Source organism: Dasypus novemcinctus, chromosome 12 (genome assembly GCF_030445035.2).
Source record: "Dasypus novemcinctus isolate mDasNov1 chromosome 12, mDasNov1.1.hap2, whole genome shotgun sequence".
In the NCBI taxonomy this organism is placed as follows: Eukaryota; Metazoa; Chordata; class Mammalia; order Cingulata; family Dasypodidae; genus Dasypus; species Dasypus novemcinctus.
This window is the reverse complement of record NC_080684.1, coordinates 85,389,221-85,408,672: the sequence shown is the minus strand read 5'-3', so window position 1 is coordinate 85,408,672 and position 19,452 is coordinate 85,389,221. Positions and strand designations below refer to the sequence as shown.

At 39.6% G+C, this 19,452-nt stretch overlaps 1 protein-coding gene across 2 annotated transcripts in view; it reads right to left on the bottom strand.

Moving 5' to 3' along the window:
- Nucleotides 1-19,452, bottom strand: part of UTP20 (UTP20 small subunit processome component) — a 106,409-nt gene that overhangs the window by 63,497 nt on the left and 23,460 nt on the right. For both annotated transcript variants that reach the window (XM_058308608.2, XM_071219026.1), the window contains 7 exons: nucleotides 19,322-19,384; nucleotides 17,985-18,143; nucleotides 12,784-12,860; nucleotides 11,531-11,610; nucleotides 11,048-11,291; nucleotides 5,842-6,024; nucleotides 2,371-2,461 (listed from right to left, as the gene is read on the bottom strand). In XM_058308608.2, the coding sequence (XP_058164591.1) occupies nucleotides 2,371-2,461; nucleotides 5,842-6,024; nucleotides 11,048-11,291; nucleotides 11,531-11,610; nucleotides 12,784-12,860; nucleotides 17,985-18,143; nucleotides 19,322-19,384 (897 nt within the window). The remainder of the gene's footprint in view (nucleotides 1-2,370; nucleotides 2,462-5,841; nucleotides 6,025-11,047; nucleotides 11,292-11,530; nucleotides 11,611-12,783; nucleotides 12,861-17,984; nucleotides 18,144-19,321; nucleotides 19,385-19,452) is intronic.

Genomic DNA, 19,452 nt, shown 5'->3' with positions numbered 1-19,452 from the left:
AATCTCTTCCATTTCTTCCTCAGTGTATTATATCTTTTCTTTTATTATGTCTTCAGAAAAGTTTTAGGTCACAGTAAAGTCACATATAGAATATAGGGACTCCCATATACCCAATATCCTTCCCCTTCTCCCCTTCCTCAGCAATGATCTTTTTACATGTGGATGTTGTATTTGCTAAAATTGATGTACAAATATTGAAACATAGCTACTAACCATGGTTACATTATGTTTTACATTTTAGACTGTACACTTTTATACATTTTTGGTTTCATTATGATTTATGATTTACATTTTAGACTATACACCTTTATAAATTTTTGGTGCAATTTAACATGGTCTGTATCCATCATTGCACAATCATGCAGAACACTTCCATTGCCACCCAGTTACCCTCTCTTCCATCTATTCCATTCCTTTCTCCCCCTTCCCTCAGGGCCCATAGTGACTGACACCCAAGCTTCACTGCTTGAAGGACAAGATTCACAGATACTTGCAGCAATGCTGAGGGCTTGACACACTAGTCTGTTCTCCCCCATAAAGATTTTTTAAAAATTTACTTTATTTTATTTATCCCCTTTTCCCCCAGATGGTTCTCTCATCTATCTGCTCATTGTTTGCTCACCTTCTCCAGGAGCCACCGGGAACTGAATGAGGGACCTCCCACAAGAGAGAAAAGTGCTCAATGGACTAAGCCACATCCACACCCCTAGATTTTTTAAAATCTAAATTTTTAGACAGTTCTGTGCAGGTAAAGGGAAAAAAAATGGAAATAAAATCTGGGGCCCTCAACTTACACACTAGTTCCTCTGGTCTAGTCAGTCTTTTGGCCATAGCCAACTCTGGATTTACACCAATTAGGCTAGTTATGCAATGAGGGAAATCCCTGATAATACTGTGAAGTTAACAGTAGACAATAAGATTCCAGGACAGAAGGCCTAGCTCTGAGGACTTTCTAATAGTTCAGAATTTTGCTTCCTATGCACAATGGAGACTTCTGAGCTCTGTCTTTATAAGCAAGGTATACAACTGAATTATGGCCAGAGAACATGATTAAATCCTGCTGAAATGTCATAAGTTTAATCTAAAAACATCCAAATGAAAAAGAAAATTTCATTTCTGCAGGTGGTTTAGAATGATATCCAAAGCTTATTTCTGTGCTTCTGACATTAAACTCATCTGGCCAACTTTTCTGACTGATACTCAGGGTCATAAGTTGTGACAGCAACAGACTATCATTCCAACTCTGCTTTCACTCAGTCTAATATAACAGAGCCTGAAATTCTATGTCTTTCCCGAGGGTGGACTTAACTAGGAAGGAGAGGTAGCCTGATGCCCTTGACACAAACCCCCTGCCCTTCAAAAGCTAATGGCCCCTGAGACTCAGCCAAGTTGCAACACTACTCTCCAGTTCATCGGACTCACCCAGGACAACTAACAAGGAGGTGAGGATTGACAACCACAATACCAAGAAAATGAGAGAACCTACAACTCCAAGCAAGAAAGTCTCATCCATCAGTCATATGGAATCAGAGCCCCCTCTCAAATAGAGGTAGAGTAGACATCACCATCCCAGAATCCTCAGGACTGGGGAAGAAACTATGGACTAGAGTGGACCTACTGGTATTCTACTTTACACTTACTATGATCCTAGCAACAAAAGATATTACAACATTGATGTGGACGCAGTGGCTACTGGAGACTCTGGGGCAGGGAGAGGGAAAAACAGGTGTAATACAGGGAGCTCTTTCAGGATTTGGGAATTGTCCTGGATGATATTTCAACAACAGATAAAAGCCATTTTATATCTTCCCGTAACATGCAGAATTGTGTGGGAGAGAGTGTAAACTACAATGTGAACTACGGCCCATGCTCAGCAGCAATGCCCCAGGACCTGTTTATCAATTGCAATGTATGTACCACACTAATGAAGGATGTTGTTTATGTGGGAGGGTGTGGTAGGTGTGGGGAGAGGGGCATATGGGAATCCCTATATTTTCTGTGTGACATTTATGTAATCTAAGTATCTTTTAAAAAATAAAAAATACACATTATTTTGGAAAAAAAAACAAAACTAATGGCTAAGCTACAATTAATGCTTTGCTAAACTCAATACAGCCAACCAATGAACACTCTCCAAAACACCTTTAAAAATCAATTAAATTAGCATTGTCTAAAAAAGTTTCAAAGAGTAACAGGAAATTTTTTAAAAAGCAATTTTTTTTTTTCATGCTTAAAATGTAGAAATGAACCCTCTATAAGGAGTTACCAATTCAACAAATAACTACTGAAAACCTAAACATTACTCTGGCAAAGAAAATAACAGAGAAAATTTCACAAAGAATTGTAGTGATAAGAATGTAGTTTACTTACCTGAAGATACAGCTCATATAGTTTGGATTCCAGGTATAAGGCCCGTGGATTAGAAAATTTGGAGAAAACTTGTAAATGAGCAATTAATTGCCTAAACAAAAATGAAATAGAAACAGCATTACAGAACTAAACAACAGAGATTATTTTCTTAAGATGATATTACCCACCAATTTTTCTTTCCGGGTCAATTAAGTACTCCCAACAGCCTGATTATAATTTCCCTACTCATTATACCATTTAAATTTCAATGATTTGCATTTAGGAAATTATTCTATAGAAATACCAAATCACAGACAGGCTTCTCTGAAACCCAGACTCTTTGCTTCCAAAAAAAAGTCCTTCGGGATATGCTTAGAATGATTTAAATTAAACAAACAAAAAAGTAATCAGACAGTAGCACTTTCCAAAGTTGAACACAGATGACTTTTGAAATTATTCCTTGTCTAAATCCTATGTAGCAGACAAGAAAGTGTTAGAATATATTTATCCTCACTTTCATAACATAAATACTGATGCCAGCCAATAGAGATCCAAGGAGAAAGAGCTATGCTCTGTTGTCAAAAGTTGAGCAAATGCATTGCTTACTAAAAGAGAATGAAGAGGAAGCTTCTACTTTTTTTTCACTTGCCTGACTTCTGATCCATAGACTCTATGAGGCTTTAAAAACACTTAGAGAAAACTGTTCTCTGTGTATGACTGGTAAGATCTGTAGAACTTTTAAAAATTCTGAATGAATAAACTAGGGTTGTTTTATTGTTTTTTTCTTTAAGGAGGTACGGGGGATTGAACCTGGGACCTCGTACATGCAAAGCATGTGCTCAACCACTGAGCTACACCTGCTACACTGAATAAACTAATGAAGAGATTTCTTTTTTCTATTTCAAGAACATGAGCAGCGTTTAGTGAAGAGAGGGATAATGCAGGCTATGTGACATGGCTCTGCCATTCTTAGCTATGTGGTTCTGGGGAAAGTTACTACATGTCTTAGAGTCTTAGTACCCTGATTTTGGTAAGAGTGACCCTTCCTGGGATAACTGTGAGGATTAATAAAGAGAGTACACCAGTTGTGGTGCCTCTGCTTCTAACAGTTTAGCTAACAATGCCAATGGTTCTCTGCTCCTGGGCAAAAGAAAGCCAAACTGTTAAAGTTCTACTAAACAAGAGCAAGAAAATAACCTGGAAATTATGGTATCTTTAGATACTGTTAAGAAAATAGCGGCTAAGGCAGCATAATTGTTTATATTTAGCTTAAATAGCTCTGTAATTAATTGTTATCCCTGAGCCCTACAGTTTTATCAATAAAATTATCTACTGAAACACCGAGTTCTTATCCCAACAATTATTAAGCATCTTAGATGTGCCATGCAGCCTTTAAAAAAAAAAAAGATTTATTTATTTATTTCTCTCCCCTTCCCCCAACCCCCACCCCAGTTGTCTGTTCTCTGTGTCTGTTTGCTGTGTGTTCTTCTTTGTCCGCTTCTGTTGTTGTCAGTGGTACGGGAATCTGTGTTTCTTTTTTTGTTGCGTCATCTTGTTGTGTCAGCTCTCTGTGTGTGCAGCGCCATTCTCAGGCAGGCTGCACTTTCTTTCGCACTGGGCGGTTTTCCTCACGGGGCGCACTCCTTGTGCGTGGGGCTCCCCTAGGAGGGGGACACCCCTGCGTGGCAGGGCACTCCTTGCGCACATCAGCACTGCGCATGGGCCAGCTCCACACGGGTCAAGGAGGCCCGGGGTTTGAACCATGGACATTCCATGTGGTAGATGGACACCCTAACCACTGGGCAAAGTCCGCTTCCCCCATGTAGCCTTAAAGAGCCAAAGAGATCAGGAACTAATTTAAGTATTCTCAATAAATATTTGCTAATGAGGAGTGGGTTCTAGGAAGGATTATAAACTGGCAATGAATATATTGAGATGGTACCAGAAATATGTAATTATCAATTTATTCACATTTTCAACGATAACATATGTTAACGCTATTCTAGATGTGGCTACAGGGGGCAGAAAAACTCATTACAAGATGAGCCTTATCCTTAAACTTGCCAGTTTACATGGAGAGAACTAATATCGATGGCAAGGAGTAGCATCATGATAGAGGTATAACTAGCTGTTATGAAAGTCTGAAGCCAGGTAAGATAAATTTCAGTTTAAAAGACGGGAAAAGCTTAAGTGAAGAAGTAGTACTGGGCCTGTGTCATGAAGCAGGAGGAGAATTCTGAAGGGCAGAACTGTGGCAAGGGCATTGTAAAGAGAGGGGAGGGCCTGAGCAAAACTTCAGGGAGAGAAAGTAAGCAGCAGGAGTAAATAAACAGCTTATTCATTTATTGAGCAAACAGGTTCTGAGGACTAATTTTTTACCAGTCATTATGCTGGATATAAAAAAACCACAGCAATCTTTGTCTTAGAGGAAGCAGTAGGGGACAGAATTTTTTTTCCCTTTTACGGGACAGAATGTTAAGGGTTGCGAGAAGACGGAGGCAGAGAAGGAACTAGTTTCCTGAAGCCTGGACATGACCTTTCTTGCCCCTAGACTTTTACATACTCCTTCCCTTAACTGGCAGATTCTTCCCCATCCTTGTTGCCACAAACTCTTATCCTTCAGTGTCAAAGGTGCCCTCTCCTTTGGTTTTCCCTGGACCCTCTGACTCTTTTACAAATACTTCTCTCAAAACACGATGTGCATTAGACGGCGACTCCTGCATGGCAGCGGCTGTGGACAATCCATCATTGTAGCCCCGCACCCGGCACAACGGCACTCAATACTGAAGTAATGAATTAAACAGCTCACAGGAAATACAAATGGGCATAGATCAAGGTCTAAAGTGATAAAAAAACACAGGAGCACCAATCTAGTGACTCTCTAACACCAAAATTCGGACAATCTTCAAGTAAGCTAAAGTCACTTGTAAAGGCAAAATCACTTCTTCTCTAAGGTTTCCAACAATGTAGGTAAATGAATAACCCAAAGAATAAGAAAAAGAGTATAAGGACAGCATGGGAAAAAGGATTCAGGAGAAGATAAGTCAAAAGGCAGAACAAAAGTGCTGACATGCTCATTTGTAAGAGAAAAGTTGTTCCATTACGTGTGTCCGAGAACACAAATATAAATGCCCTGGTACTCTGAAAGTAAATTACAAAGGTCAAAAGGACAATTAAACTGCTCCAGGCCCCAACGCTCTCATCTATAAAAAAGAATCATGATTAGATGATCCCAAATGTCCCCCAACTCTAACATTCTTTGACTAAATAAGAAAATAAAGCAAATTAATTAACAAGCAAGCAACCAAAAAAACCTCAGAAAATGGACAGTTTTCTTTGGGCTATGAAAGAAAAGTCCCATGAAGACACAGCATTTCTTATAAATGATCATCTGAGCAGTGCGTCATGTGCAAGGTTATTTCACACTCAAGCCCTGTCACCTGTCTTCTGGTTCCTCCTAATCCTGTGATCTGTCAGGAACGTGGAACTTACTTTGCTGCAGCTCTTCTTGTCTTTTTTTTCTGCATGGGCTCATCTTGAGGCACCTCTTCTTCCAACTCTTCGTCATCTCTGGTAGCAAGTTCCTCTTCCAGTTCCTCGGCCGTCCCCCCTTTGCCTTTTCTTCGCAGATCTTGGGTTGGGGCAACTTGCAGGTCTGCTGGGTAATACTCATTGCTACAGTGGACAGAGAATGATACAGGACAGACGAAGATGGGTGCTGATCTGAAATGTCCTCATGCTGTTTATGAGATAGGTGTGCACAGTACGCAGAATCACACACTGAAGAGACACCAGACGCCCCTTAGTCAAGCCTCTTCTACAACATTATTCTTTTTACTCAGCCCCTCTTATGTGCCCTATTTGACGAGGCAACTCATCAACTGCAGAAGGCAGTCCATTCCATTTTCACAACTGTTGGAAATACCAGAAATGTCTACTTTCCACTGATTTGCTATCAGCCTTCCTGTCTCTGGAGTTCACAATGAGGGGAAGGTTATATTAAATGATAAAAGTATAGCATTAGGACCATGCTAGTCCCTTTCCATCAGATTCTATTTTGCCAATATCCTTTCAAAAGCAAAGCAGAACAGCAAAACTCAGACCTCCAGGTAAATCTGATAAGGCAGATAGGACTGTCACTTGTTTCTTTAAGGGGCAGCCACAACATGACACAGACTCAAATTGAGTGTCCAGGTAATGAAAGTCAGTAAGTACAATAACTACTCAGAATTCTCTGTATTCATTGTTATGATTTTATTATAGTAGAAGGATACAAATAAATCAAAAGAAGGATAAGGTCTGGGAAGATCTCAAACATGAGCTTCTGTGTCCTCCTCCAGGAAGTCATGACTCATAACCCTCCATGCACGCCAATCTGTATTATCAATCAGGGATGCCCACCAAGCTTAGGTGCCCAGAAATTTTTTTTGGGGGGTGGGGGGGCTGAGCAGGGTGGTTTCACTATGTAGGCAGGATTGATTGGTTGACCTCATTCTCCAGCTCAACTCTCCACCCTGGAGGAATGGCTGATATTACATGGCTCAAAGCCATAACCTTCTAATAACATGGTTGATCCTCATTGCATGGCCAGCTCCCACCCTAATTCTACAAATGTGGCCATCTCCACCCTGAGCCATCTCCTGAGCATTAAACTATCTAGTGTGGCCCAGAGGGCTCACCATATACAACAAAGACACTTCTAACATGGGAAATTGCCAAGATTTTGGAGACTATCTTCCAGGAAAATCAATTTCTTTACTATACAACAGTAGGTCTTGATGTTTATATCTCCCCTAAACTAAGTTTGACAGTTGGTATCATTAAAACCATTCCTTTAATTTTAGCTCATTTTTGTGGTTAACTAACATCACCTTCAAGCCCGTCATTCAAGGCATTAGTTTTGAGTCACTTTCAATCATTCATTCAATAATCATTTTGTTGTCTACTGTGTGCAAGGCACAGAGCTAGAGATGCCAGGAAATTGATTAGACTTTAAACTTTTCACTGAAAAAACACACTAATAAAATTTAAAAAAACATCTTAGGATAGAAGGCTACCAACATACCAGAAATAAAACTCCAGGATAATACACTAAACTACAACCTGTAAGCTGGGACTCTACCTTATTCAACTTTGTGGTCTCACCAAGCAGGACCTAGTATTTAATATATATATAAGGGATGAATGAATGAAATAAGCAAAGTTGTTCTGTTACAACTATACTTTGAATCATCCACTTAAAATATCCCCATTATAAAACTCAATAAATTAAATGAACTACTTTTAACTTTAATCTCCATGCATAGCATGTTCCCTAATTCATTTATTAAATGAGTTAATTTACACAAAGCACTTAGTGCCGGGTACACAGTAAAATAAGTACTCGTAAAGTGTCACACATTTTTGAGATGTAGTCACTATTGTTAGTCATCCCTTCACATTCCTAGTTTGGCTCCACTCAGAGAATGTTTACATGGGATTTCTAAGTTAGTTTTAATATCAAATTAATCAAAACCTATTTAGAAATATAAATTTTAGCTGAAAAAAACAAACAAACCATAATATATTTCAAAGACAGAATTAAAGGTGACATTTGGGTTTTACTTTAGTTGGGATCACTTATAAAAGTATTAGTTCTAAGGAAGCAGATGTGGCTCAAGTGATAAGGCCTCCGCCTACCATATGGGAGGACCCAGGTTCGATCCCTGGGACCTCTTGGCTGAAAAGAAGAGAAAGCCTGCCTGCGTGATGAGCCCATGCCCACATGGTGAGCCAGTCCCACACGGTGAGCTGAGTGCCTGCATGAGTGCCCGCGTGAGTGCCCATACAGTGAGCCAGTGCCTGTGCAAGTGAGTCATGCAGCAAGATGATGATGCAACAAAAGAGAAACGAAGGGGAGAGTCAAAGTGAAGTGCAGCAGAGACCAGGAATTGAGGTGGCACAATTGATGGGGAACCTCTCTCCATATCACAGGTCCCCAGGATTGAATCCCTCTAAATCCTCTAGGAGAAGTATGAGAAAAGAAGACAAAAAAAGAGAAATAGATACAGAAGATCACACAGCGAATGGCAAAAACACAGCAAAAATAGCAGGATGGGGGCAGGAGAAAAAAAGTATTAATTATAGATAATCAGTGCCAACTAATTTTATATTATGTATCCTCAAATAGTCTCTAACTCTTCTTAAAATTCAGGAACCATTTTCTATTACAGTCTCCTCTCCCCATCTCTAATCCCCACAGCACCCTGTATTGTTACAGGGAGGCCTTTATCCTTAGGCTAAGGAGTAATCTATGTCTTTCTTTAGGTAAAAACTTCTAAAATTAACATGGAAACAAGTTTATCTCTTACTATACGTATCACTACTGCTAGCTTGCATCCCTCTAGCCTTTTGTAATACACAAAACAACTGATAATCATTATTTTCTTTGGCCTTCAAAACAAAATAGGGGAGCCAAATATCATTGTTCTCATTCTGTAAGTAAATTTAAGCCCAAAGAATTACGTGAAAAAGAGAAAATCATTACTCTTCCACCACCATATCTGCTGACCAGCCTGCATCTTTACTTGTAACCTTTGTCAGAATGAATTATTCATGCAACCCTCTTCACTTGTGCACTGGATCCATCTCCTCTTACCTACTCAAAGACATGGTTCTAGCAATTTAATCCTCCCTTGCATCACCAATCTCCTCTCTTCTGGATCAGTCCCAATAGCATTACACACATAAGTTTTGTTTAAATCTTAATAAATAAACCCCAGCAGCTCCCATTTTGTCCTGATATCCCCTCCTCCTACTACTTTATTTCCATTGCTTTTTTTTTTTTAACGAGAACTGTCTGCCCTTGTTCCCTTTTTTCTACTCCATTTCTCTTGAACACATTCTAATTGGGCTTTTATCCCAACCAGGTTAACCGAAACTACTCTTGTTAAGGTCATCTCCATGTTGCCACAACAATGGTCAATTCTTCCTCTTTATCTGATTGACCCTCAGACACACACAATTCAGCTGATTACTCCCTCCTCGAAATATTCCCTTTACTTGGCCTTCCTGAAAACCAAGCAGTCTTGGTTCTTCTTCCTGGTCTCTTTTACTGCTTTCTCATTTCCCAGCCCCTAAATATCAGTGCCAGTCCCTGGAAGTCATCTTCTTTCCACATTCACAACCTGGTAGACTTCATTCCCTGTCCAGTGATTTAAAATAATATCCCAAAGAAGTGGGGAAAAAAAAAAAAGTAGCCAACAAAATAACCAAATATAATTAATAATGATAGGTTTAAAAATAATGAATAAAATACAAAAGATTTTAAAAACTAAAATTAAAAAAAAAAACAAAACATCCATAGAATGATGACTCTCAAATTTATTATCTCTATAAACCAAACCTTTTTCTTGAACATTCAAGTCCTTAATCCAACTGCCTATATCTCTACTTGGGTATATATCCAGGATCCCAAACTTATATCCAAAAATGAACTCCTGATCTTCCCCACAAACCTGCAACTCCTCCACTTATTCCAGTGGCTCAGACCAAAACCTCAGTGGCATCTTCAATTCCCACCCCACCCTTCTCTTTCTTTCTCTCTCACTCTCTCTCTCTCTCACATACACACACACACCCTCATTCCACATCAGATCTAAGGCAAATCCTTTCAGATTTATTTGAAATTCTTCAAAAATATATCTAATCTAATTGAAATCCTGCAAAACATACACAGAATCCAACCACCTCTCATCTTCCCCATGATGGTCTTGGTCCAGACACCATCATTTTTTTGCCTGGGCTTTTGCAATCTCCTCCTTACTGTTTTCCCTGCTCCCATCATTGCCATTGTACAGTCTATTTTCAACACAGCAGCCAGAGAAATCCTTAAAAAAACTTAAGAAAGGTCACATCATCCTTCTGCTTATACACTCCCATGGCGTCCCATCTCACTGAAAGTAAAAGCCAAAGTACTTATTTTGTACTTAAGGGCCCTACACAACTTGCTCTCCCATTACTTTTGACCTCGTCTCCAACTACCTTCTCTCTGGATCACTCTACTGTAGCCACTCAGACCTCCTTGCTGGTTCTTGAACAAGTCAGGCATGTGATTTGTAGCCTGCTTAACCTAACCCTACAGCATTCTCCTATGTAACGAAATACTCTGGGGAAACTTTTTATTGATTGCTTAGTCTTGAACTCTGCAATACATTCCTCATCTGTAGAGTTTTAAAACAATCAGATTCTCAGCATTTCCATTCAAAACAAAGCAATGCCCCAGAAAGCTCTTGTTTTCTTTTAGAATGCATTCCTCAGAATCACCGAAAACATCAAACAGCTCAAAACAGAGCAGAATATCTCCTTCTGAAGCCATGAGCAAAAAGGCTGGGTCTGGTCACTGCAGAAAATCTTTAAGCCCCAGGCAATTAATGAAACAACAAACAGGGTAAAGAATCACAAGGTCTTTATACACTGATCTAATTTTTAATGCGGCCTTTCTTATTCTGTACCCTAAAATTTTCATGAACAACATTGTGGGCTGGTTAAATTTTGATTCATGTAAAATTAAATGATGAATGAAATTAGTTTAGTTCTGATGCCAATAATTTGAAAACATGACAGATATGTAAAGAACTCAGTCAGTTTGGGAGGTTAATACTTCTCACCTTCTCTTCCTTACCACTCCAGAGACAAATTCCCAGAAGAGAACACTTACTTGATAAATCTCAAGAAAAGCGGGGAAAGCTCCCTGGACCGTGGCTCTACCCTCTCAGGGAATTTTGCCAGAGCCCTCCAGAGCAAAAATCGAAAGTTGGCATGGTCTAGTCTTTCCTGACAGTCCGTTTTTGATGCTAACTGCTCATGATAAAGAGTTCCAATGTCTCCTTCTTGGGTCTGCTCCCAATTTTCATCTCCACAGGACTTTTCCTCATGTCGTGCATCAATTTGCAATTCTTTCTCTGTAAGAAAAAAGTCCTCATGACCACTCAAGAAATGCTAGCACTTGTTCTATGTGTTTCATCAGGAGAGGGCATCTCTTTCTATCATACCATAAGAAAACAATAAACCACATCCAAAGGTTACCAAAGGTAATACATTTCTCATGCCTGTTTCCCGATTTCATTTGTAATTAAGCAGTAAAACTGAAATACCTTCCAGTTTTTTCTTTCTTTCTAGCCCCTCAGATCCTCTTACATACCAGCATGGGTAGCTGCTTTTTCTAGATGTTCATAGTAGACTTTCCAAAATTGTTTATTTTCCATTCCATGTGCATGAGAACTAAGAGAAAAGATCACGAAACAAAATTATCTATATTTTGTGATATCTCATAGGAAACAAAGACTGAAAGGCTGTAACTAAAATATTAATTGGGTTATCCCTGAATATGGTGTTGTAAACAACTTTTGCACTTTTCTGTATTTTTCAAAATGTCTGCACAGAGCACGAATTATTTTTATAGTCATAAAGCACTGAAAGACATGTTTTGTTTTTTTTTTAATGCATGTAGATCCCTATAAGAAGACTACTTCTAACAGCACAATAATGAGAATGGGGCAGGGAGTATGGCTCATTAAGGGAAGAAGTCCTTCGTTTGGAGAGAATATTCGGTTCATTCAAAGACAACTTAAAAATGTTGGCTTTTCCTAGACCATATCCAAATATGTCTATCATTAACACAAAAGCAAAATAAACATTTACTAACTATATGAAATATACATATCAGATTCCTTCTCCCTTCTGAGAAGCACAGTAAACAAAAGAACGAAGTGGTTGTTAGGGGACACTTGCATTCATTATAATGGTTTGATGATTTTGAAAAGCAATAAAAGGCTGACAAACTGGATCCAAACTGGAAAGGGATTTCTTTATTCTGCTCATGTCAGATATGAACTAATGGCTGGAGTTTTGAAAGGCCACATGTGACATATTTCAAATCTGACATGAAGCCAGAATAGTCCACTTGAAGAAAAACATTTCCAAAAGGACAGATTTCTACATGTGAGCCCCAACATATGTGTTATTTTATATGTGACTATGTATTTTAGAGCTAAAAAGTTTGGGGATACTAGACAGCAAGGGTTCTGAAGGTCCTTATTCTTAAAGTTTGGCTCAGTGACTCTCTATATAAATAAAAGTGTGCTATTATCACAAAATGCCTTTTTATTAATGCAAAAACAACAAAGTAAAAGAAGAAAGTCTTCCTAATATCCTCCAAAGCTTTTTCAATGCACAAAGAAACATATATGTAACATTTAAACTGTGGAAAACTGGCATCGAGTGAGAGAATAATTAATATTTATTCTTTCTTCAGCTTGTCCCACAAAGGACTTAAGGTAGCTGCAAATACTGTATACACCCGTTAAGGTGAAATCACACCTAGGATAGAGTCCTGACCCCGTCACCCTGTAGTAGTTACACTGTGAACAGCTTCATCCTTTAACCCATGCTCACCTTAGGAGTTCAATAACAGGATCCCAAAGAGCACTGAAGTTAACATACAGCATACCTAGTAAGTAACGAAGTGGCACCTGCAATTACAGGAGACTAGTTTAGTAATCAGTAACGAGTTACAGCAGGCGGAAGCAGGAGCGCTCAAATGGAACAATCTTGACTCAGGCAACCCGAGGTTTGGGAAGAAGCTTGGGCTTCAAGAAGAGAATGCTGGGAAGTAGACTTGGCCCAGCGGTTAGGGCATCCGTCTACCACATGGGAGGTCCACGGTTCAAACCCCGGGCCTCCTTGACCCGTGTGGAGCTGGCCCATGCGCAGTGCTGATGCGCGCAAGGAGGGCCATGCCACGAAGGGGTGTCCCTGCGTAGGGGAGCCCCACGCGCAAGGAGTACGCCCCGTAAGGAGAGCCGCCCAGCGCCAAAGAAAGTGCAGCCTGCCCAAGAATGGCACCGCACACGCGGAGAACTGACGCAGCAAGATGATGCAAATAAAAGAGACACAGATTCCCGTGCCGCTGACAACAACAGAAGCAGAAAAAAGAAGATGCAGCGAACAGACAACTGGGGTGGGGGGGAAGGGGAGAGAAATGAATAAATAAATAAATCTTTGAAGAAAAAAAAAAGAAGAGCATGCTGTAGACAACAACCCAAACTTCAGTGTATAATAATCTGCCCCCCTCCCCAAAATGCCACTCACTGTTTAACACAGAAGACTCCCTAAAGCAAACACAGTATTTAAACTCATCCCAGATGTTCACACATAAAGGATTTATTTGAATAAACAGATCTGACTCACAATTCACAATTAGATCCCCTCCTAACAAACCCTGCCATGATAAGATGAATGGTAGTCAGTAAAGCATAGATGCCAAAGAATCCAGGAACCAGCACAGTGAACGGCAGCTGAGACTGTGCAAGCAGATGTCTGCATTCTAGAAACTCACTTTACAAGTTCAGAGGATCTAAAGCTTATTTTAGCATCCCCACATGCTACGGAGGCATCAGATGGCACGGTGGCTTCATTATTGTTTGGGGGTGGGGTGTTGGTATCTATTTTAGCAGCTGAGCCTTTTCTCCAAATGAGGCTAACACAGGGCCCTAATATGTAAAGCAGGTAAGAGCAGAACTGCTCTGCTGAAAGGGGAATGTCTCCTACTCCCAACTGTCCTTATTCTCAAAGAGGTCCGTGATGTATCTGCAAGGATCAAGGACTGAAAACCCCTGATATAAAACAGAGGACAGACTTCCTGCAGCAGGGAAGAATATCAGGCTTTAAACCTGACCTGAGTTCCCTGCTTTGTTCCTTGTGCACTATGCAAGCCTGGCACAATTGGTGGCACTTAAGAAGGGCCAATAAATATTTGCTGAATGAACAAATGGTATCTAATGCCAAGAATGACAAATTCAGGCAGAAAAGAGGTTGGCAACAAGTGTCCAGGCTTATAAGATGTGACCTCTGCCTGCTGCCAGTCTCACGATCTCGTCTCTGCACCCCACACTCCAGCATTAGGGAGCGGCCTGTGTCCCTGAATAAGCTCAGGTCCTTGGGCACTGTATCCCTGGCCTCATCCTGCTTCCTCCAGTTGTAACGTCCTTCACGTCAGCCTTCCTGGAACCCTAAGTCATTGTTTAGGAGTCAGCTGGAGAGTAACTTTCTCCATGAAGCCTCCTCTGACAACTGCCCAAACCCTCCCTCACACCCTTGTTCCAAAAGAAGGCCCCCCTCTTCCTGTGCCCTGCTGTGCTTAGTGTCCACATATCTGTTCATCCCTAGTAGACTACACAAGACAGGGATGTGTTCTCAACTGTCTTCATATCCTTAGCACCTAGTTTGGCACCAAAATGTAGCAAGTGCTTGTGGAATGGGTGAGTGAACATAAGACTATGGAGTAAAAAATTCATTCCTATTGTGATATAAGCATTTTCTAAACAGAACTCATGGCTGCTGGGGCTATAAAATATGGTCTCTCTAGAGATGAGGACACCAAACCACAGGAGTCGAGGTGACTAGCCCTGAGCACAAAGCATTCAACACTCTCTGCAGGATCCCTGAGGCTCTCTGGTATATACCAAAGTGCCTTTCACACATGAAGACTCTACTTTTAATTTCTATGCAAGTAACATTAGCCATTGAATACTGGTATTTCAAATGAGCAGTAATGCCTACAAATAATATTTTTAGAGCACCTAACAACAGCTTACCTGAAGCTTGAGAGACAAAGTCAAGTCATGTAAAGGGTTACAATGAATAGCCAATTCTCATTTTATGTGCAGGGCACACTGGCTGAAATAATTCTAACCATGATCAGTTGATAACTGGTAGAAATTGACCTTCCATCTCCAGGAACTATATGGAGTTCTGCCTAATTTCAAGCACTGGACTCATATAAAGTGGGTCAAAGTCTCAATGCTAAAATGTGTCTAACCTTGAGCCAATCACTTTAACATTCCTGAGCCTCAAGTTCCACATCTACAAAATGGGTAATTCATTCTGAAAACCACAAAGTTCCAAGGTATTCTTTAAAGGGCAGCAAGGCAACATAGGATTTTCACTGTTTAAGCTGGCCATGTGGTTTTAAGCAGCAAAAGAGAATGGCAGTGATCGTGAATGCATTCATTTGTCCAAAGCAGTGCTGACTAAGTAAATAATACATATGTTTTCATTTTGCTCAGTATTAACACTTAAGAGTTCAATGGAAGCGGAAAAATTCATAACTATTTAATCAAAAGAAACTTGAAATTCACAAACCAAATGAGCAATGAGGAGGTCAAGATGATTTTCAAAGGGGTTTTGCTGGAAAATGTATTGTTCTCTTTTTGGGATATTTTCAAAAGTAAAATGCACATCTCAAAGCAAAGTGTTGGGAAATGGATGTGGCTCAAGCAACTGAGCTCCCGCCCACCCCACAGGAGGTCCTACGTTTGGTTCCCAGTGCCTCTTAAAGAAGTCAAGCAAGACAGCGAGTTGATGCAACAAGAGACACAAGGAGGAAAAGATAATGAGAGATACAACAAGGCAGGGAGCAGAGGTGGCTCAAGCAATTAGGTACCTCCCTCCCACATGGGAGGCCCCAGGTTCGGTTCCTGTTGCCTCCTAAAAGGGAAAAAAGCACACAACAAACAGTGAGTGGAAACAAGGAGGGAATGGGGGAAAAGAAGTAAAATAAATCTTAAAAAAAAAAAGGAAAGTGGCAATATGGCATGGTGGAAAGACTAAGAGCCAAACAAAGTGCCTACACCCTTCCCCTCCACCCTTTCCCATAGCCTCTAAACCAGTGAAAACAATGAATGGTTTTTAAAACATAAGGTGTTTCTCAAACAAACTACCAGGAAATAAAAGAGCATTATCTTTCTCATTGTGGCAAAGGTCAGAAGTGAGGAAGGAGATCAGGAACTATTTTACTTTCGTAAGCATATTTTATTCTTGTATATTTTGTAGGTAGAATAGAAGGTATTTGCTTTTATTACTGCCTATTTCATGGCCATTGTCTGATCCATTTTAAACCCTGTAATGGACACCAATAAGGAGGAACCATGTTTTTTAACCAGTCCACTCTCAGTGGAATTAATGGACATTTGCCTTTCTAAGGAACTGCCTAGCCCTGAAAATCCTTCCTGTTATTTTGAATTATTTATTTTGTTCTAAAACATATACTGCTTTTGTAATAAAAAAAAATCTAATAAAGAAAATTATAAAAGTTAAAAAAGTAGGTCACTAGGAGAATAACAGGGATCAACCAGAATAATTTCTTCATCACTCACTGATTAGTCTATAAAACAAATTGCCAGTAAAAACTTAACTAGGTGGGGCACAGTGCTACGCTTGGATGATTAATACAAGACTTAAATTCCTCAAGAAATACAGTAAAGCTAGTAAACGTATTATGTAACATTCAAGTAAAATTAAGTTAAAAAGGCCACCTATCTACCAACAATAAGCAGAACAATCACCTTTGCTAATCAGAGCAGAATAACTGAAATAGGATGAAAGAGAAAACACCTGTAACATCAGTTAGGTTGTAATGTACCCTTACACCTACCCCAGATTCTCTCAGCCACATCAAACATCTAACATCTATCTTCCCTGAACAAGCCATGCTCTCGGACCTCACTAACTTTACACATGCTCTTCCTCTCACGTGAAATGTTACCCACTTCTCCAGGCGTGGCATAAGCATCACCTCTTGCTAAAATCCTCTTACGCATTTACTATACACATGCCCCACTGCTATGTGATGGTCCATTTCCTAGTTCACCTTGTGTTCTTCGGTGTTTGTATCTCCAGCACTCAGCTGCAGGTGGTCAATACATGTTTGATAGAAGATTAATAATAATAATCATGATAACTACCAGAGAGTGAGTGCTTAGTATGTGCCAGGCACTATGCTAAGCATTTTATGTGTATCTCAAATAATTCTCAGAACAACCCAATAAGTTAGGGACTACTAGTTCCTCCATTTTGTAAATAAGAAATCTGAGGCACAGACAGTCTCTGGTTCCAGTATGTGGTAGAGTGGGGCCACAATTCTTGTCTTTTCTACTTAATCTACTTTGTGATGCTGGTGACCTGGAAAGTCAGTTCTGCTTCCTTATCTTAGCACAGTGCCCCAACCCACCCCAAGACCACACTCATTTACGTTTATACTCTACTCCTTTAAGCTTGTTTTTTTTTATTCAAAGATGAAAACTATAGTTTGGAAGTGTATATCAACAAAACTGGTGTTAAGGTGTTTGTTTGTTTATATAAGAAATTCTTTGTGGAATTAACCAATTCATTAGGGTCCCAGACTGACGAACCTGGAAAGCTGACAAGAATGAAGTATTTAATTTCAAAATGCTCAGGTGCTATATGCTGTCAATGAATGATACAAGACACAGCAGAGAGACCCCCAAGCAAACAAGTCTCTAAAGTAGCGACTCCCTGTTCCACTAGGAAAAGCATGAATAAACCCTGAATGAGGACTGGTCAACACTACAGCCACCCCTCAGCATATTCACGAGAAGGGAGGAGAATAAGTTATGCCTACTATTTAAAAACTGGCAGAACCATTTAATTAAAAACATCTAAGAGAAGTGGGACTATGTCTTGTTTTCAATTCTTTTTCGTTTTTTTGTGACTGCTTGGGGTGCTTCCCTTTTCCAAAGCCAGTTCAGCAGGTTTTAGACTATGAATTAGTTTAAAAAATGGACGCAGCTTTTCACCTCCTGTAAGGGTCCATCAGGGACTGCGGTCTGCACCACATCATGCCTTAGTTTTCGCAAGTGGAGAAGCTTCTCTCTGTAATCGTTTACAGTTGCTGGAACAAGTTCTGCCTGGCGTAGTATAGCGAAGGCAGACTGACGCTCTGAGAGCCCATCATCCTGAAGAGCCAGAGAATACAAAGAAGGCAGGTCAGGATTTGGATTTTCTAAAAGGAAGAGTAAATGTCACCAAAGTTTTATGAGAGAAAAACTGGAAAATGTTCATGCTTTAAAATAAATAATACTTTCAGTATAAATCATTCACTTTCCCGTACCTTTTTGGTAGATAATTTATTAGTAGATTAAGTCTTTAACAGAAATGACAAGTAAAAACATGGAAATTAATTCTCAAAATGACTCAAGTCGATGGGCAACTTTTTAACTTTGTGAAAGGTTACGATACTTTCTATAATTCTTTTTATTTGCTTTACGGAAATACTTCCTCTACAAAGATATCTGTGCAAGGATGTTGAGTGCAACAATATTTGAAATACTAAAAAACTAGAAATGATCCACATGGAATGGGATGAACTATGTCCTCTCAAAAAGCTATGTACCTATTCATGTACCTTATTTGGAAATGTAGCCAGATATAATCATTTGCAGATGTAATCTAGTTAAGCTGCGGTCACACTGGACTAGGGTGGGCCCTAAGTTCAATGGCTGGTGTCCTTATAAGGTACAAAGGCCATGTGAGGGCAGAGGTAAAGATTCTGTCACAAGTCAAGAAACACCAGGCACTGGAAAGCAGCAAGTGAGGATTGCTTTCTAGAAACTTCGGGTGACGCATGGCCCTGCCAACACTTTGATTTTGGATTTCTTATCTACAGAACTATGAGAAATTAAATGTCTGTTCTTTTAAGTCAAGCGGTTTGTGGTAACTTGCTATGGAAACTAATAGACCATTTAACCATCCATCAACTGGAAATTGGTTGTCTAAATGGAGATATTTTAAACTATGGAGTACCATTCAATTTCAGAGGAAATAGCATAGAATGAGAGGCACTAAATGGGGGGAAAAATGACGACTCTATTGTTATTTTAAAATACTCTGTACATAACTATCAAACAAGAGTAAATCACGTATGTGTGAACAAAAAATCTGAAAGAATATTCATCAGTTAATGTTAGGTTTTCAGTGGTGGGACTGCCGATGGGTGGGAATAAGAATTACCCCCAATTTTTATATTTAAATAGTGGTTGAAATTTCTGCAAATATACCATTCATTTTAGAAATAAAGTATCTATATGTAAAATTTCATTTTAAAAAATGTATCCTAATTAGACAGTTGAAATACCTCCATCAGTTCTGGAAGCTGAACTTCAAAATGGTTTAGGATCCTTATTGTCAAAAGACGAATCTAAAGGCAGTAAAAGAAAAGTTTTAAACTCCAAAGTTTAACCATACGAAGAAATTGATGAACAGTCA